This window comes from Aquarana catesbeiana, linkage group LG03, assembly GCF_042186555.1.
Source record: "Aquarana catesbeiana isolate 2022-GZ linkage group LG03, ASM4218655v1, whole genome shotgun sequence".
Lineage (NCBI taxonomy): Eukaryota > Metazoa > Chordata > Amphibia > Anura > Ranidae > Aquarana > Aquarana catesbeiana.
Window position 1 is genome coordinate 118,516,562 of NC_133326.1, and position 19,828 is coordinate 118,536,389.

At 42.7% G+C, this 19,828-nt stretch overlaps 1 protein-coding gene across 1 annotated transcript in view; it reads left to right on the forward strand.

Annotated features, from left to right (window-relative positions):
• Positions 1 to 19,828, forward strand: part of CCDC33 (coiled-coil domain containing 33) — a 207,573-nt gene that overhangs the window by 89,010 nt on the left and 98,735 nt on the right. Inside the window, exons 10-13 of the mRNA XM_073619065.1 lie at positions 2,420 to 2,549; positions 5,661 to 5,794; positions 16,463 to 16,534; positions 18,927 to 19,028. Of these exons, the coding sequence (XP_073475166.1) occupies positions 2,420 to 2,549; positions 5,661 to 5,794; positions 16,463 to 16,534; positions 18,927 to 19,028 (438 nt within the window). The remainder of the gene's footprint in view (positions 1 to 2,419; positions 2,550 to 5,660; positions 5,795 to 16,462; positions 16,535 to 18,926; positions 19,029 to 19,828) is intronic.

Sequence of the window (19,828 nt, forward strand, 5' to 3'; positions counted from 1 at the left end):
ACCCCTTATAGAATCCACCCACTCCGTCCCCTATATTCCACTTGCATCCACCCATAGTGCCAGGAGTATACAGCTCAGCATCACAGGACAGAGTATACAGCCCCAGTATCACAAGACAGAGTATACAGCTCAGCATCACAGGACAGAGTATTGTCAGGAAAGGGTCCATCCGCTGGTAAGATATATCGTTTGGCATGCAGTACTGGGGTCCGCCAGCAGGTGTCTCCTGGCAGTGTTGAACTGTCAGGAGAATATTTCCCTGCTGGTGTCATTTCATCTTTTGGCCGCAGTACTGATGTCCACCAGCGGATGGATCCTGGCAGTATGGAGCAGACAACACTCCCTGCGCTCAGGTGTGACTTGAAGTCAATCATAGTCAGTCCTATAAATACCCGGCAAGCCCTCATATGCTTGCCTTGGTATCTCTCTCCTTGAGCCCTGACCTTGTTCACCTGTTACCCGATCCTGAGCCTGCATCTGACCTTGTGCCCGAGCTTATCCTGACCCGATCCCTTCTGTGTTCCTGTACCCTTCAGCCCGATCCATCCCCTCTCTGTCCTGTTGGTCCCCTGTCCCTCATTTACTGATCTTCCTGTGTATGACCTTGGCTTGGCTAAACGTTTATGTCTCTGGTATATCCCTTGTTCTTGCTGACCTGCTGTGTATGACCCTGGCCTGGCTGACATCTGTGATTCCGGTATTGCCCCTTGCTCTAGATATTGTTGTTTGTAGTGTGTTTGTTGTGTTGGTGTTGCACTGTTTGTATTTCCTGAATTATCACCTATTTTAATAAATATCACTATTCACTTACATGTGTTTTGGGTTATCTCTGTGCAGTCCACACAGTCTGGTCTACTAGTCTCCTGACAAGTATATAGCTCAGCCTCACAGATCATGGTATACAGATCATGGTATACAGCTCAGGGTATACAGCTCAGGGAATACAGATCAGGGAATACAGATCAGGGAATACAGATCAGGGTATACAGATCAGGATATACAGCTCAGGGTATACAGCTCAGGGTATACAGCTCAGGGTATACAGCTCAGGGTATACATATCAGGGTTTAATACAGCTCAGGGTATAAAGATCAGGGAATACAGATCAGGGTATACAGATCAGGGTATACAGCTCAGGGTATACATATCAGGGAATATAGATCAAGGTTTAATACAGCTCAGGGTATAAAGATCAGGGAATACAGATCAGGGTATACAGATCAGGGTATACAGCTCAGGGTATACATATCAGGGAATATAGATCAAGGTTTAATACAGCTCAGGGTATAAAGATCAGGGAATACAGATCAGGGTATACCGATCAGGGTATACTGATCAGGGTTTACAGCTCAGGGTATACAGCTCAGGGTATACAGCTCAGGGTATACAAATCAGGCAATAATACAGATCAGGGTATACAGCCTCACTTATCTGTACAGGCTCACAGCTCCCGGAACTGACAGCAGTCCCCCCCTCACTGCTCAGAGCACCAACCCCCCCCCCACCCCGTGGGTGGTCCAGCACGTGCCGCCAGTGCTGAGTCCTGTGTCTCCACCAGAGCAGCAGTGGCGGGGATGTCCTTGTGTCTCCTCTGCTCCTGCCTCCTCTTCCTAAGCGCCAGGCATCCAATAGGATGGCCTGGCACTATGGCCAATCGGGTAACAGGTCTGAGTGATGACCTGCCTCCTGATTGGCAGGGAGGAACGTTAGTGTGAAAATAGCAAAAATTCTTTCGCTGTCGTTACACGATTGGGTGGGATCAGGGCGCACTCTCTGCGCCCAGAGCCCACCGTATTTTGAAGCTTATTAGAGCCTCTGGCTCTAATCAGGTGCTTCAAAAAATACCAACCCTCTCACCCCTGCCATAGGAATCCATGCGTCCGGCGTCCTGAAAGGGGCCCGTGCACCCACAATGCACGAGTTATCACTGCCATTACCCATCAGTGCTGGCTATCAGTGTCCCCTCATCAGTGTCCACCAGTGCCACCTCATCAGCACACATCAATGAAGGAGAAGCATTACCTGTTTGCAAAATTTTATAACAAACTATGAAAAATGCTTTTTTTTCCCCAAAATTTTCAGTCTATTTTCATTTATTTAGCAAGAAATCAAAAACCCAGTGGTGGTTAAATAACACCAAAAGAAAGTTCTGTGTCAAAAAGATGATAAAAATTTCATATGAGTACAGTGTTGCATGACCGCGCAACTGTCATTCAAAGTGTGACAGTGCTGAAAGCTGAAAATTGGCCTGGGCAGAAAGGGGGTAAAAGTTCCCAGTAGGCAAGTGGTTAAGAGTGAATTTCCATAATCACATAATTGGTGTAATGGAGATAAACAAAAAGTAACATTGTTTAGTGTTCTAAGTAGATAGAAATAAATTAAATTAATGTAATTGTGGACCTTTTTTTCTTTCCTTCAGATTTCCTCTCCTGGACTGCCACCATCCCAGCCTATATGGAATTCCTCCTATCTGTTTCAGGGAAGAGATGGGGTGACCCTCTTCAGCGAAGGAGCAGCACTAATCCTGGAATATTACCCTGTCACTTCCGGTAAATCTGATGTGCTACTATTTCATCTATACTAAAGAAAGCTTGAAAATAGCACACAAATATAAATAATTATTGATGTTAAAAAGGTTGTGTGCGCATTGCAATGCCAATATATACAAGATGACACCCCGATATATGTTGGGGCTTACAACACCCCTGTTACTATTAGAGCACAGCACCTTCTCTATTGCATCATAGTACAGTTGGCTACTCTCTGTTAGTCATTTGTGTTAGGTTGTGCCCATTGTAGCTACAACATTTTAAAAACGGACAATTTTTGAGGGCCTGTTTACACTATATGTGTTGGGCTGCACTTGCCACACAGTCACAAAGTATTGACATGGCAATTTGCCTTGAGTCCTATGAGTTCACTTCACACCACTGCACTGCAGTGTATAAGGATACATGAAATGTTACTTTGTGATATTTCAATATAATAAAAAAAGAAAATGAAACAATGCAATGTGTCTTTTAAAACGTGGCCACTTGTGTGAAAGAGCCATAAAGGAAAACTAAAATGGTTCTAAAACAATTTTATTGGCGTTTTTCATTTTCTAATCTGATACTTGATACCATTTTTAGTGTATACAGTATATACACATTTTTGGAGTTACCAATAAACATTTAATACATAACTAAATATTTACTGAGCACTGTGGCTAAGCTAAAGACACAGCACAGCAAATGTAGCTCCCTTTCAGGCTGGCCCTATCTGACCTAAACTTCAGACTGAATCGCCCTATAGCAGAGGTAGGCAACCTTGGCCCTCCAGCTGTGGTGAAACTACAAATCCCATCATGCCACTGCCTCTAGGAGTCATGCCTGTGATTGTCAGGGTTTTGCAATGTCTCATGGGACTTGTAGTTTCAAAACAGCTGGAGGGCCGAGGTTGCCTACCCCTGCCTATAGGGACAAATTCTGTAAGTTTCAGACTGAGCTGATCTCCTTAAACAACATCAGGTGATAGGGAGAAACATGCTAAAACCAATACAGTGGAACCTTGGTTTACGAGTAACGTGGTTAAAGAGCGTTTTGAAAGACGAGCAACTTTTTTCGTGTTGTCTCGCAAAACGAGCAGAATTCAAGCGAATGCAGTGTGCAGTACTGCATTTGGCCAGAGGTGCGGGGGTGCTAGTGACACACTGAATGGTTCGGAGCCGTTTGGAAATACTCGGAATCACGCAGAAATACTCTGAAACACTCGGAAATACTCCATTCCTGAGTGTTTCCGAGCCTTTCCGAGTTCAGCCGAGTTGTTCCCAAGCATTTCGGAGGCTCTCTGGCACCCCCCCAACCTCTGGCCACATGCGGTATTGCATGCAATAGAAGTCAATGCGGAACGAATTATCTTCGTTTCCATTGACTTCTATGGGGGAACTCGCTTTGATATGCGAGTGCTTTGGATTACAAGCATTCTCCTGGAACGGATTATGCTCGTAATCCAATGTTCCACTGTATACACTCCAGATGATACATTTGTTCTATGTGGAATTTTTCAAAACTAAATTATAGCATTGCCTTTTCAGATCAGAAGGTATTTACATATCCTCACTTCCAGCACAAAACCCAAAAACATAAGCTTAGTCTCTGCTAATAGGTTAGTGGTATGGAGTCATGAAAATCATTCCTTTTTGCCCCTTTTAGCCACCTGTGAATCCAGCATAGCTGGTGTATAGTAACCACATACACTCACTGGTCACTTTTTTAGGTACACCTTGATAGTCCTGGGTTGGGCCCCCTTTTACCTTCAGAACTGCCTTAGTTCTTCATGGCATAGATGCAACAAGGTGTTGGAGACATTGCTCAGAGATTTTGGTCCATATTGACATGAAAGCATCACACAGTTGCTGCAGATTTGTCGGCTGGTGAGCCTGTGTGAAATGTAGCCTCAGTTTCCTGTTCTTAGATGACAGGAGTGGCACCCGATGTGGTCTTCTACTGCTGTAGCCCATTTGTTTCAATGTTCGATGTGTTGTGCGTTTAGAGATGGTATTCTGCATACCTTGGTTGTAACGAGTGGTTATTTGAGTTACTGTTGCCTCTCATCTCGAACCAGTCTGCCCATTCTCCTCTGACCTCTGACGTCAACAAGGCATTTTCCTCCACACAACTACCACTCACTGGATATTTTCTCTTTTTTGGACCATTCTCTGTAAACCCTAGAGATGGTTGTGTGTAAAAATCCCAGTAGAACAGCAGTTTTTGAAATACTCAGACCAGCCCGTCTAGCACCAACAACTGTGCCGTGTTCAAAGTCACTTAAATCCCCTTTCTTCCCCATTCTGATGCTCAGTTTGAACTTCAGAAAGTCATCTTCACCACGTCTAGATGCCTAAATGCATTGAGTTGCTGCCATGTGATTGGCTGATTAGCAGTTTGTGTTATCAAGCAATTGAACAGGTGTACCTAATAAAGTGGCCGGTGGGTGTATAGCCAAATGCAGACAGCTGTTTTAGGCTTCTTAAGATTTCGCTGACTTCTGCAAGTTCAATGCTTGGTAAAAAGGGTGTGTTAATGATCTCAGACACTTTCATCTAACTGAATGGTGCTAACTACAAGATCTATTACCTAGAGGTCAGGTAGTGTCCTGCCATAGTTTACAGCTGTCACTATGTGCTTAAAGAAAACTGTTAATTATTATAATAATGGTCACAGCAGGAAATGGACAAAGAATTCCATTCATGGATGCGGTCTCTAGAATTATATGTCTTGGAAAGTTTTTTAATACACCGTATGATGCTTAACAGTGAGTATTCGGGGGGATCAGTAAAATCAGCGTATTAATATGAAATGCCGATTGTCTGCACTGGATACAAACAAATGTTTGAAGGATCAGCTTAAGGCTTTTAGTCAGTTTAAGAAATAAAGCACACTTTTAGTTATTCATTAGGCATGCCTGAAAACCAATATACAGTCGCACAGTGAAATGGAAGGGTAATTAAAGGTCATCTTTAAATAACCTCATTACAGATCAATCAATCAGCGTCTATAAAGATGCAATCCTGGTCACAAGGTTAATAGCTGCACTAACAAAGAGATGGAGAAATTTAAAAAAATGACACTTTTTGCATAACTCAATATATTTTTTAATCCCATCTTTCTTTTGTTTAGAATCCAGGCGTGTTCCGTGGCATCTTTCTGATCATTGTGGCTTCTCAGTTATCCCTTTGGACACGGAGATCTATCACAAGTTGATGATGGGCAGTAGTAACAATGCTCTCACTTTAACTAGTGTGCCGATACAGGTAAGTCTGGATGAAATCAGTGAAATGGTCAACAGCCTGTCAGTGTTAAAAGGTGTTTGTTATTGAACTTGGGGCTGTTAAAAAAGATTAGCCCTTTTTGGGAAGTAGATCAATTGCAGTTGATATTAACAGATAAGTGGAGCTGTTATCGATAGCATCCTGTAAATTATCATATGAAAGCGAAGTTGAATATATGCCCTCATGATGAGTCCCAGTGTATCCAGACGATAGCATCTAAAGTATAACTGCCATCCCATCTAAAAGTGTTTAAAAGGAGCATTCCACCTTTTGCAAATAAATAAATGCAATCATACTGCAAAAAAAGTGCACTTGTTATTTTTTTTTTTTTGCATTGCATTGCTTTTGCATGGCACTGCAACTGCAATTAGTTAATTTTGGGTGCATTACTCCTGCAGACTTTGTTATGGAGCTGAAGGATGTATCAATAAACTACAAGTGTAGTGACATCACTGCATTTGTGCTGCATTGAGAACCAAAGGCCCGTTTTTTAATTCAAAGTTGTTGAATTTAATGAATGTCCCCAAATTCAAATATGATAAGATCAAGCAGGAGGGGGGATGCAGTGCGGTGCGGCAGCAATAACACACACTGTCCCAGTGTGATGAAATAACTTTTATTGAAATAATGCAAAGATAGTTCAGAAACACCCCATGGGAAGGCAGCCCAGTCGGGAATACTCACAGTTCCAACAGCGTATAGAAAGCAGGTTTCAGCCGAACTGACAGCATCTGTAGAGAGGGGCAGAATGCGGCATAAAGCATAAAGCACTCACATAAAGCACACCAACCCTGGGAGCCAGGGCCTTAAATGATGGCTGCTTGAGTCCAAGCAGGCAGATGTCCAGAGAGGTTGTAAACCCCCCACACTTACCCTCACTCATCAGTAACCTTTCCCTAGCTCTAGTACTGACCCTAACAGATGCGGTACCTTTCCCTACCCTGTCCACTCGCATAAAGCACACCAACCCTGGGAGCCAGGGCCTTAAATGATGGCTGTTTGAGTCACATGAGGTGGCAGCCTCCAATGGGATAGCTTCCCCAATGACCCAGGAAACCATAGAGGAACTTAGTTCCTTTCGACTTCCTCTCCAACAACAGTGCTGCTATGGAGAGTGGCCCTGCCATGGAGAACAAAGACTCTACCTGCTTATAAGCAGGCAGGGAGAAGAGCAACCTGATTCTGTAACGGGGGGTGGAGGGGTGGTTTGGAAATGCAGGGCTACAGTGTTTTATATTACACCCTAAATGTGGGTGTTACATGAAACATGGTTAGAAAGATGGACTTAGCTTTTAACTATTTGTGTGATGTTGGCATTCTTAGTATATATCATTCTTTCTTATAAAAAGGTTGTTATAAGGAATTCCTTAAGTGGACCAAGATTTTTTTCCCTTTGACTCCTCCTCTTCAAAAACGGCAAAAGCACATTTTTCTATGCAATAAGTACCTACTGTATGCTTTTTTTTTTTTTTTGGTTTTTGCTTCCTCTATGCCCACCAGGATAAGGATGATATATCCAGCTTGATGTCTCAACATATCCTGCACATGGGTTTATACGTGTCAGTCTACAGGCACTGAAAGAGACATTCAGAGTGTCTGTGCATGTGTAAAATGTTATGATCTCCATGCATGAGCAGACACATTGCACATCTCTCTGTTGTTTTCTGTGCATGCAGGGGGAATTTAGCATGATTATGTGCATGCGCAGACATGTCAAGGGTCTTTGACAGGTCCTATGGATCTGGCAAGAGACCTGCAGTTTGTCTGCTTACACCTCCATCTTATTCCAAGATGGAGGCGTGTGAGGTACAAGCTACAAGAAGAACTTTGAGCAGGAAGAAGGGCAATGATGAACTCCATGGACTGGTAAATATGTTTTTTTAATCCTCATACTGGAACAATAACTAGGGATTACAAATTAAACTCTAGTTAGTTAGGATAAAGTTACTCTTTAAGCACTGAGCAATTTCTGCTTCCCAGATAAGTGACCACCAGGGTGCTCCATCAGTCAGGGTGGCTGTGGACGCACACCATACACACAAACACACACACACACACACACACCCTGGTCGCCTTACCTTGTGCTGGCTCGCCGGCGGTGGCTTCCCCCTTTCGTGTCCTGGCCTCCTTGTCTCTCCCCTCTCTGTCTTGAAGCCTACCCTGGCAGGGGATGGGTACAGCTGGCACAGTACACAATCATCCCCGGCTCCGTTCTGAGCTCCGGCTGGAGGGAGATGACAGCCTATAGAGTGCTCCTTCATGGCGACTAATGGGTCGGGCTTCCCCTGCGTGACGTCTCCTCCCTCCTCCTCCCTCCTCGGAGGCCAATCAGAACGCTTCTCCTATCGGCCAATAGGGAAACGAGTCTCAGACCCGCTTCCTAATTGGCCGGGAGAATCAGCGTGAAAATAGCGAATATTCATTCTCTATTGTCACACAACTGGGTAGGCTCAGGGCGCAGTGGTCTGCGCCCTGAGCCCACCTTTTTTGAAACCCATTAGAGCCTCTGGCTCTAATCCCATGCTTCAAAAAAAATAAATGCCTTATTGGAATCTATGCGTCCGGCGCCCTGCATGTAGATTAGGGGGCCAGACGCAAGGACGGGGGGGCCCCTGCGCCCTAATGGATGGGCCGCCACTGTTAACAAAATAAAAGGGGAGTGGGGATAGGACCCAAGGTGTCCTTACCTTCAGTGAAGGAAAAGGAACAAACTGCGGTTTAACCTGATATAACTTTATTAGAACAATTAGTAGAAAAACATTTTAATCATTGAAAGGAAAGCATAAACAATAGGAGATTGTATAAGGTAAAAACTGACAATGTTGTCACTTAAAAACGCATGCCCATGAGCTCAGCCATATCCCAGTCATCCACACGTGTCAATCATCTCAGGTCATTAAGTGTGACAATATATAATGCTTACATATGTTTAGGCAGGTGAGTTCCGGAAAACCTAGGTAGCACAAGTCGGTACCCGTATTGTGCTTAACCATGGACCTCCAGACTCTCTATATGCCTATAGAGTTGCTGCATTAAGTCTTTACAATGTTAAAGAAAGCATTGGTTATCTCAGACAAATAAATGCAATTTTGGCTAGAAAGTATTCCTGATAGTTAGTGAACAAGACAGGTTTGATTTCTGGATGTAGCACTGTCAATCATAGAGATAATATATATTAAAAAAAAAAAAAATGCAGCACGCTGTGATGCAAGCATGCGACTTGAGTCAAGGAGAAACAATAGATCCACAACAAGCCTGTCAGTCATTCAGCACCATGTTTCCATGAGACATTAACCACTTGAGCCCCGGACCATTATGCTGCCTAAGGACCAGAGGTCTTTTTCCAATTTGGCACTGCGTCGCTTTAACTGCTAATTGCGCGGTCATGCAATGCTGTACCCAAACGAAATTTGCGTCCTTTTCTTCCCACAAATAGAGCTTTCTTTTGATGGTATTTGATCACCTCTGCGGTTTTTATTTTTTGCGCTATAAACGGAAAAAGACCGAAAATTTTGAAAAAAAATGATATTTTCTACTTTTTGTTATAAAAAAAATCCAATAAACTAAATTTTAGTCATACATTTAGGCCAAAATGTATTCGGCCACATGTCTTTGGTAAAAAAAATGTCAATAAGCGTATATTTATTGGTTTACGCAAAAGTTATAGCGTCTACAAACTAGGGTACATTTTCTGTAATTTACACAGCTTTTAGTTTATGACTGCCTATGTCATTTCTTGAGGTGCTAAAATGGCAGGGCAGTACAAAACCCCCCCAAGTGACCCCATTTTGGAAAGTAGACACCCCAAGGAAATTGCTGAGAGGCATGTTGAACCCATTGAATATTTATTTTTTTTGTCCCAAGTGATTGAATAATGACAAAAAAAAAAAATATTTACAAAAAGTTGTCACTAAATGATATATTGCTCACACAGGCCATGGGCCTATGTGGAATTGCACCCCAAAATACATTCAGCTGCTTCTCCTGAGTATGGGGATACCACATGTGTGGGACTTTTTGGGAGCCTAGCCGCGTACGGGGCCCCGAAAACCAATCACCGCCTTCAGGATTTCTAAGGGTGTAAATTTTTGATTTTACTCCTCACTACCTATCACAGTTTCGGAGGCCATGGAATGCCCAGGTGGCACAAAACCCCCCAAAATGACCCCATTTTGGAAAGTAGACACCCCAAGCTATTTGCTGAGAGGCATATTGAGTCCATGGAATATTTTATATTTTGACACAAGTTGTGGGAAAGTGACACTTTTTTTTTTTTTTTTTTTTGCATAAAGTTGTCACTAAATGATATATTGCTCACACAGGCCATGGGCATATGTGGAATTGCACCCCAAAATACATTTAGCTGCTTCTCCTGAGTATGGGGATACCACATGTGTGGGACTTTTTGGGAGCCTAGCCGCGTACGGGGCCCCAAAATCCAATCACCGCCTTCAGGATTTCTAAGGGTGAAAATTTTTGATTTCACTCTTCACTGCCTATCACAGTTTCGGAGGCCATGGAATGCCCAGGTGGCACAGAACCCCCCCAAATGACCCCATTTTGGAAAGTAGACACCCCAAGCTATTTGCTGAGAGGCATGGTGAGTATTTTGCAGCTCTCATTTGTTTTTGAAAATGAAGAAAGACAAGAAAAAAATTTTTTTTTTTTCTTTTTTCAATTTTCAAAACTTTGTGACAAAAAGTGAGGTCTGCAAAATACTCACTATACCTCTCAGCAAATAGCTTTGGGTGTCTACTTTCCAAAATGGGGTCATTTGGGGGGGTTTTGTGCCACCTGGGCTTTCCATGGCCTCCGAAACTGTGATAGGCAGTGAAGAGTGAAATCAAAAATTCACGCCCTTAGAAAGCCTGAAGGCGGTGCTTGGTTTTCGGGGTCCCGTACGTGGCTAGGCTCCCAAAAAGTCTCACACATGTGGTATCCCCGTACTCAGGAGAAGCAGCAGAATGTATTTTGGGGTGTAATTTCACATATTCCCATGGCATGTTTGAGCAATATATCATTTAGTGACAACTTTGTGCAAAAAAAAAAAAAAAAAAAAAAAATGTGTCTCTTTCCCGCAACTTGTGTCGCAATATAAAATATTCCATGGACTCGACATGCCTCTCAGCAAATAGCTTGGGGTGTCTACTTTCCAAAATGGGGTCATTTGGGGGGGTTTTGAACTGTCCTGGCATTTTATGCACAACATTTAGAAGCTTATGTCACACATCACCCACTCTTCTAACCACTTGAAGACAAAGCCCTTTCTGACACTTATTGTTTACATGAAAAAGTTATTTTTTTTTTGCAAAAAAATTACTTTGAACCCCCAAACATTATTTATTTTTTTAAAGCAAATGCCCAACAGATTAAAATGGTGGGTGTTTCATTTTTTTTTTTCACACAGTATTTGCGCAGCGATTTTTCAAACGCATTTTTTGGGGAAAAAACACACTTTTTTAAATTTTAATGCACTAAAACACACTATATTGCCCAAATGTTTGATGAAATAAAAAAGATGATCTTAGGCCGAGTACATGGATACCAAACATGACATGCTTTAAAATTGCGCACAAACGTGCAGTGGCAACAAAATAAATACATTTTTAAAAGCCTTTAAAAGCCTTTACAGGTTACCACTTTAGATCTACAGAGGAGGTCTACTGCAAAAATTACTGCCCTCGATCTGACCTTCGCGGTGATACCTCACATGCATGGTGCAATTGCTGTTTACGTTTGACGACAGACCGCCGATTGCGTTCGCCTTAGCGCGAGAGCAGGGGGCGACAGGGGTGCTTTTTTTTTTTTTTTTTTCTTTATTATTTTTCTGCTTTTTTTATCTTATTTTTAAACTGTTCCTTTCATATTTTTTTTTTTTAATCATTTTTATTGTTATCTCGGGGAATGTAAATATCCCCTATGATAGCAATAGGTAGTGACAGGTACTCTTTTTTGAAAAAATTGGGGTCTATTAGACCCTAGATCTCTCCTCTGCCCTCAAAGCATCTGACCACACCAAGATCGGTGTGATAAAATGCTTCCCCAATTTCCCAATGGCGCTATTTACATCCGGCGAAATCTAAGTCATAAAATGCTCGTAGCTTCCGGTTTCTTAGGCCATAGAGATGTTTGGAGCCACTCTGGTCTCTGATCAGCTCTATGGTCAGCTGGCTGAATCACCGGCTGCATTCTCAGGTTCCCTGTTGAGACAGGAGAGCCAGAGAAAAACACGGAAGACGGTGGGGGGGGGGCATTCCCTCCCACGGCTTGTAAAAGCAGTCTAGAGGCTAATTAGCCGCTAGGATTGCTTTTACATGAAAGCCGACCGCTGGCTGAAAAGAATGATACCAAGATGATACCTAAATCTGCAGGCATCATTCTGGTATAACCACTCAAAGTCGTGAATGGCGTACCTGAAGACAAAAAAATGGTTAACAATAAAGCACAGTAAACGGTAAAGTATAAAAAATTGCATACCTGAAAAAGCAAACATGATAAAACATAATAACAATAAAACATTGCAGAATAGAATACAGTAAAAAAGAGCAGAACAATAGAGAGAGAATAGAGAGAGAGAGAACAATAAAACGACAACTATTTTTTTTTTATTTTATATATATATTTTTTTTTTGACACTTTTTTTGTAACTAACTTTTGTAACTGTAACCGGTTCCAGGTTCGGGTCTCACAAAATGCGATGGCATCTTGGGAGACCCTGTGAAAGTGTGCCTAGTCTGTGCAATGCTGTACCCTACGCTAATACTCAACTAGTGCATGGTAGCGTTCAAAACATTCACCAATGCAAAGACCAGGATTGTCAGGACAGGAGGGACAATAATAGCGGGTGTCACGCCTATATCCGCGCTTCCTGCAGACACAACATCTTTTTTGGGGGTTCGTTGGGTAGGGGTACTCGGGAGGACATAAAGAAAATGCCTCTCATGCAGCCGACTGCATTTGATTGGGGATGTGAATGGGGGAAGTACGGGCGCTGCAGAAGTGGTGGGTTCCCAATTAGGATTGGCGAATGCAGCAGGAAGGGCACTATGGGCACGACGGGCCTGTGTTTGTCTTTTTGGTGGCAGCGGGACACTACTTGTGCTTGTCACCTCACCAGCTTGAACTGCACTTATGGGACTCGCCACGTCACCAAGTGTTGCTGCAGTGCTGGTTTGACTACGAGCGGGGTGTACTAGGCCGCTGGTGCTTGCCAGTTCACCAAAACGCTACCAAAAAAACTGTTAGCGATCGCAGGGATCAAGGCCTGACTCTGCAAACGCTGCAGTTATGCGTTTAGTGTTTTGTAAGTGTCAGTGATCGATCGATACTGCACTTGGGTGGGCTGGGCTGGGCTGGGCCGGGCGGAGGGGCAAAACGCAGGTGCTAGCAGGTATCTGGGCTGATCCCGCTAACACTGCGTTTTTGGGAACCCTAAACTGCTGGGGACGCTAGTATAGATCTGATCGGATCAGATATTGATCCGTTCAGATACTATACCACTAAGGGAGGTGTATGCTGCATGCGTGGGTGTTAGCAGTACTGGCGCTAACCTGACGCTGCCTGGGGCTGGTGCTTGCCAGTTCACCAAAACGCTACCAAAAAAACTGTTAGCGATCGCAGGGATCAGGCCTGACTCTGCGAACGCTGCAGTTATGCGTTTAGTGTTTTGTAAGGGACAGTGATCGATCGATACTGCACTTGGGTGGGCCGGGCCGGGCGGAGGGGCAAAACGCAGGTGCTAGCAGGTATCTGGGCTGATCCCGCTAACACTGCGTTTTTGGGAACCCTAAACTGCTGGGGACGCTAGTATAGATCTGATCGGATCAGATATTGATCCGATCAGATACTATACCACTAAGGGAGGTGTACGGTGCGTGCGTGGGTGTTAGCGCTACTGGCGCTAACCTGACGCTGCCTGGTGCTTGCTTGCCAGTTCACCAAAATGCTACCAAAAAAACTGTTAGCGATCGCAGGGATCAGGCCTGACTCTGCGAACGCTGCAGTTATGCGTTTAGTGTTTTGTAAGTGACAGCGATCGATCGATACTGCACTTGGGTGGGCCGGGCAGAGGGGCAAAACGCAGGTGCTAGCGGGTATCTGGGCTGATCCCGCTAACACTGCGTTTTTGGGAACCCTAAACTGCTGGGGACGCTAGTATAGATCTGATCGGATCAGATATTGATCCGTACAGATACTATACCACTAAGGGAGGCGTATGCTGCGTGCGTGGGTGTTAGCGGTACTGGCGCTAATCTGACGCTGCCTGGGGCGACGCATATCACCGCCGGGCGATCAGGGGGCTAAACCTTTATTCGGTAATAAACGGCGGGTGCCCTGACACTATAAAAAATAAACGAACTAACCAGCGTCAACCGTAACGTTTATACGGTGATCAGTGGTGAAAGGGTTAACTAGGGGGCAATCAAGGGGTTAAAACATTTATTAGATAGTATATGGGGGTCCCTGACACTATAAAACGCTGACGGCGAACCTAAATATTTAGGTCCCTAACTAGCGTCACCAGTGACACTAATACAGCGATCAGAAAAATGATCGCTTAGCAACACTGGTGACAGGGGGTGATCAAGGGGTTAAAACTTTATTGGGGGGGTTAGGGGGTACCCTAGACCTAAAGGGGGGTAATACTAACTGTCCCAACACTGTAACTGTCACAAACTGACACTATGCAGTAATCAGAAAAAAAAAAAAAAAAAAAAAAAAAAACCTGCTGGTGTCAGTTTGTGACGGGGGGGGGGTGATTGGGGGGGGATCGGGGGGCGATCGGGGGGGGGATCGGGGTGTTTTGTGTGCCTGGCATGTTCTACTGTGTGTGTAGTGTGTTGTGCACTTACATTGATGTCTTCTCCCCTCGGCGCTGGAACGGAATACCGAGCCGAGGGGAGATGACATCATTTCCTTTGCTGCTGTTTAGCATACAGCAGCAAAGGAATGTTCCCATTGGCCGGCGGCGATCGCGAGGGGGGGGCCACGAACGGATGGCCTCCCCCTCATCTCGGATCGCCGGGGAACAGAACGGGACCGCCTCGGGCACCGGGGGGGGGTCCCATCGGACCCCCCACCCGCGGAAGGCAAATCACGTACATGTACGTGATTTTGCCTGCCCGTGCCGCTTTGCCGACGTAAATCGGCGTTAGGCGGTCCTTAAGTGGTTAAAGATAGCACCGCATATAGATTGGATAGGAAAATATAGTCAGTTGAGTCAAAATACAGAGCCTCCAAAAAAAAAAAAATTTTATTTTTTATTTTTTTATTTTTTTAAAAGTTCAGGCTGTGATTGCTTGCTGGATATACCAGTTGAAAAGAGACTCACTGTTTAGATGATATTAGATTGGTCCTCAATAGCAGTGACAAGGTGGTGAATCCAGAGTCCTTTGCAGGGGTCCACAGGTGTGCAGGATGCGAATCTCTGTATTCCTAGTCCTGGTGACATGCACAGGATGTTATCCACTCAAAACGAGCATGGGGCCACCTGGCCATTTACTTCCAGTTTTCGGTTGTTTGTGGATTTCCAGTTTGCGGAGATAGGATGAGGGCTAAGGAGTGATGAAAAGCCCAAGTTGGCTATCAGCAGAGGGCATGCGTAGGCACACACACCGACATGTTTCACCCACTTGTGACGTGGGTTTCTTCACCCTATAGGCATATAGGGAGTCTGGAGGTCCATGGTTAAGCACAATACGGGTACCGACTTGTGCTACCTAGGTTTCCCGGAACTCACCTGCCTAAACATATGTAAGCATTATATATTGTCACACTTAATTACTTGAGATGATTGACACGTGTGGATGACTGGGATATGGCTGAGCTCATGGGCATGCGTTTTTAAGTGACAACTTTGTCAGTTTTTACCTTATACAATCTCCTATTGTTTATGCTTTCCTTTCAATGATTAAAATGTTTTTCTACTAATTGTTCTAATAAAGTTATATCAGGTTAAACCACAGTTTGTTCCTTTTCCTTCACTGAAGGTAAGGACACCTTGGGTCCTATCCCCACTCCCCTTTTATTTTGACTACTTCTCCTGTTCTGACAAGGAACACCATCCTATTAGGTGAGCTGGTAACCTGTTACCTGAATTGACCAACGATACTGGTCATCAGGACCCCGCCCATTGCGTTTTTTTATTACGATCTGTCCGCCACTGTTAACCACTGACACAATTTACCGTTTTAGCCATCTGTAACGGGAATACGGTATACTTTTTACTGACCATCAATATAATAGTGTAATGAGGCCTTTCTACCACTGACCACCAATTTAAGGAGGTCCTTTTGTTTTTCAATGTAAGAATGCATTAATCCACTCACTACAATGTGAGAGAACACTACAATTATCACTGTGCTTTTTTTCTGATCAATGTTTTTTTTAATTTCATGAATATTACTAAACTCATTTTCTTGTATAGAACATCCCTGGGTGTCAAATATGGGGAGAATGCAAAATGTATTTTATATATTCTTATATCTAAAACTTTCTGTTCATGGTAATGTACCACGAGGCATAGATATAATAATTATCAGCAGGGGTTTCCTAAGAAATCAAAAAACGATTTAATGAGTTTTTCCATGTTAAAAATATTGAGAAAGGTTGGAATAGACAAAGCTAATACCCCATCTTACACCTCTTTAGGGAACAGAACTGAAGACTGCATCCGGTGGGACTCCGACTGTATCATTGCAACTGTTGCTACTGAAGTCTGAGGTAAGAAGTGTAAAGTACAATTATTCATATAATTCATTTTATTTTTATTTTATTTACCAATAGTTAAATACCTAAAAACACTAGCTACTTTGCTGTCAGTTCATGCATGACCCAGTGGTTGGATCATTAAAGTGACACTAAACTATAAACTTTTCCCCCAAAAATAACATATATTTATCCACTTCTTAATAGCCTTGTAATCTATTTTTAATGAGATTGTTTCTTACTGTGTTTTGCTGCCTCTTTGTAATGTCTTCAGTGAATTCCCAAAGCTCTCCTCGTCCCCCTTCACCCCAATAAGTTTGGGACAAGCTGTGTATATCAGTTGGAGTCATGTGCACTGCACTATGCACTCTTCAAACACCTTAGTCCCTAGTCAATCTTGGGAGTGAGCAAGAGAGGGTTGTTATATTCCTACATATACTTGAACCAAGGAGAACAAACATAGCCACCATGTAACAGGCAGTTTTATAAAAATAAAAGAAACTGTGAAACAAATGTGGAGGTTTGGAAGAGGGTGAGAGCAATAGAGGGTAGTTTTTAAGTTAAGAATGCATACTTGAATAGGATAGTTCTCTTTAACCGGAGTTTAGTGCAAATGTATTGTTCCAGTAAACACTGTAAAAACAGGTTTACATGCTTGTTCCTATGGAAATGGAAGGAGAGAGTGATCAGGAACCAGCCTATCATGGGGAAAACCATAGTGGTTGGACATGCACATTCCATTCCCAATGATTGACTTTCCATCTAAGATGTTTTGGCTAATGGGTGTCAAAGATAGCCTACAGACCTACAGAAATGTCCCAATCCAACCATCAACACCTGGTCAGCTTGTGATCTCTATTGCCTGTCGGAACCTTTACTCATATTTAGATTATGTGGAAGCTTGGCCAGAAATGTTTATGAAAAGTGCCTGAACAACTGGTGACAGTATGGAATCTAACCACCTGTCAATCTCTTCCTCTCCCCTCCTTATGTTCCTTAGCTTTTCTCTCTTGTCTCATTTATAATCTGAACTAACAAGCTGTCGATATCTTTTCATATCACCCCTCAGGGCTAGTGGGAGGTGGACAAGGGGAAGCTTCTGCCTAATTTCCCCCATGAGACAGTACAGAGTAAAAAAGGAGGGGTCCTGTTGAATAATTCAAGGAGTTTCCTCCCCTTGAGCTGCAATAAATAACATCCCTCCTGCTCTAATGTCAGGCACTGAATTAATTCAGAGACACGCCACTTAAACTCAATTTTTATCATAGTGGAAGATGAAATGAGTCTGTGAAGAAATGTCTATACATTTGGGATATTTATAAAGCTAGTGGGATGGATAAGGGGGTTATACTTCCGAGTGTCCCTGTAGTTATTATGCTATGTATAGTGAGGCTGGCATCTCATTCCTAAAAAACAGGTAGACCGGGTATGTTGTATACTAGGGAGAGATGGATTACCGTGAGCAATCGGCAGACTTGAGATAGAATTCATTGTGAATAGATAAAAAGTGAATGCTGGTAAATATTATTTATTTTTGTCCTTGCAGTACTGTGCTCTGAATTTCCATGTTAATCAGTATCTAATGAGCGGGGCTCATGCAGGCACACACTGTGATCTGCACACAGACAAATACACTCCAGATGTCTGTCTACCAACTAATGTCCCGATTTTAAGGGAAATCACAAAATATAGAAGAGCAAGATTGATCATTTTACTGTTGCAACACTAAACCTGTGCATACCAAGTATTTTCAATAAAAAAAGCGTGTTTTTTAAAATGATCAACATCTAATCCAGTTATGCATTCAATAAAAGAAAAAAATCTTAAAACTATTTCAAAATAATAATGCAACCAGTTTTTATATCAATCTGCTGTAATTCCCTGTAGAACAGAACTAGGAGAGAAAGGGGCAGCAAGGTAAACCAATCAGGTTCTACAACACTGAATAATGCTGTCAGTCTAGCACAGAAAGCTTGGTGATAGGAGGAAGAAGCACAGGGATGACTTCATAAATGTGCTGCTGTTCTTTCACTGTCCAATTACTGGCTTCAACAGATCATTTACAAAGTTGTATTGCTTTAACTGCAGTGGAGGAAATCAAAGTTAATGACCTGACTATGCTGTCTGACAGTATTTGGCGAATCTTAACAATTACCAATTTTCTGGTGCATAAAAAGATGCATATGTGTGTTTCAATTGTGCATGTACGGAACTGCTAGCCTATAGTCATGCTTTAAGTGCAAGAGCCCATAGCGTCCAATCAGAACTACAATACAGTACATTCCAATTAATTGCTATGAGCTCTTGCCCTTAAGAATTGCCACCAAAAAACTAGATTTATTTATTGAACTAAGCCAGTCACACATATCTAGGTGGTCTGCATTAACAAATTATTTGATTTTCTCAGCATCCAGAGGTTTTTTTGAGTCCATCAGAAGTGCAGTCTTCTATTGAACAACACCCTACAAACAACACACATGAGACCCTTAAAAATGCAAGCAGGGGTGAGGTGAGTGTGTACCAGGAAAAAAATACATATATACGTATATATATATATATATATATATATATATATATATATATATATATAAAGGAGAAGTAGAGATATTAGATCTTTGTGGTCAGTGTAACTGGTGCCGTGTCTGGTATGTGTCCTTTGCCTACATAGAGTGTACTAAAAGGTGTCCTTCTATATCATTTCAAAAAGTTGGGAGGTAATTTGATAGATCAATGAACAACCCCAAGCTCAAAAAAGATCATTCAATAGGCCATGCTGTGTTCTGTGTGGTCCCTATTACACAATGGATTTTGTATTGTTCATTGCTATTCTATAAAATCAAAGTGTAGCTGTGTATTGTGGGATTACTGTCAATAAATGCAAGACTACAGTCATCATAGAAGCCCCCCTTTTAACAATCATTGCAGCTCAACCAAAGTTTCTATCACAGAAACCACATTAACTTAAACATTCACCTTTTTTATTAGGTTAGCATAATGTAGTATTCTAGCATAAGAGACAGATTACATATTCACATCAAAATATTGTTGTTCTGTGTAGTTGTTGTTACAATCCATACACACACCTGCCATGCTATATAACCAGAAGGTAACATTTCTATTCAGTCTCAGCAACTTCCTGTGTTATCTACTGGTATGTTTCTGGTATATGGAGCTGTTAAAGAAGATCTATGGTTGCAGCATACACTGTTATTTTATAACATCAGCATTGTAATAACAATACAAATAATAGTTATATTTGACAATGCAGGCTAGGCTTACTTGAAAAATCTCCTTTCATGTTGTAAGTGG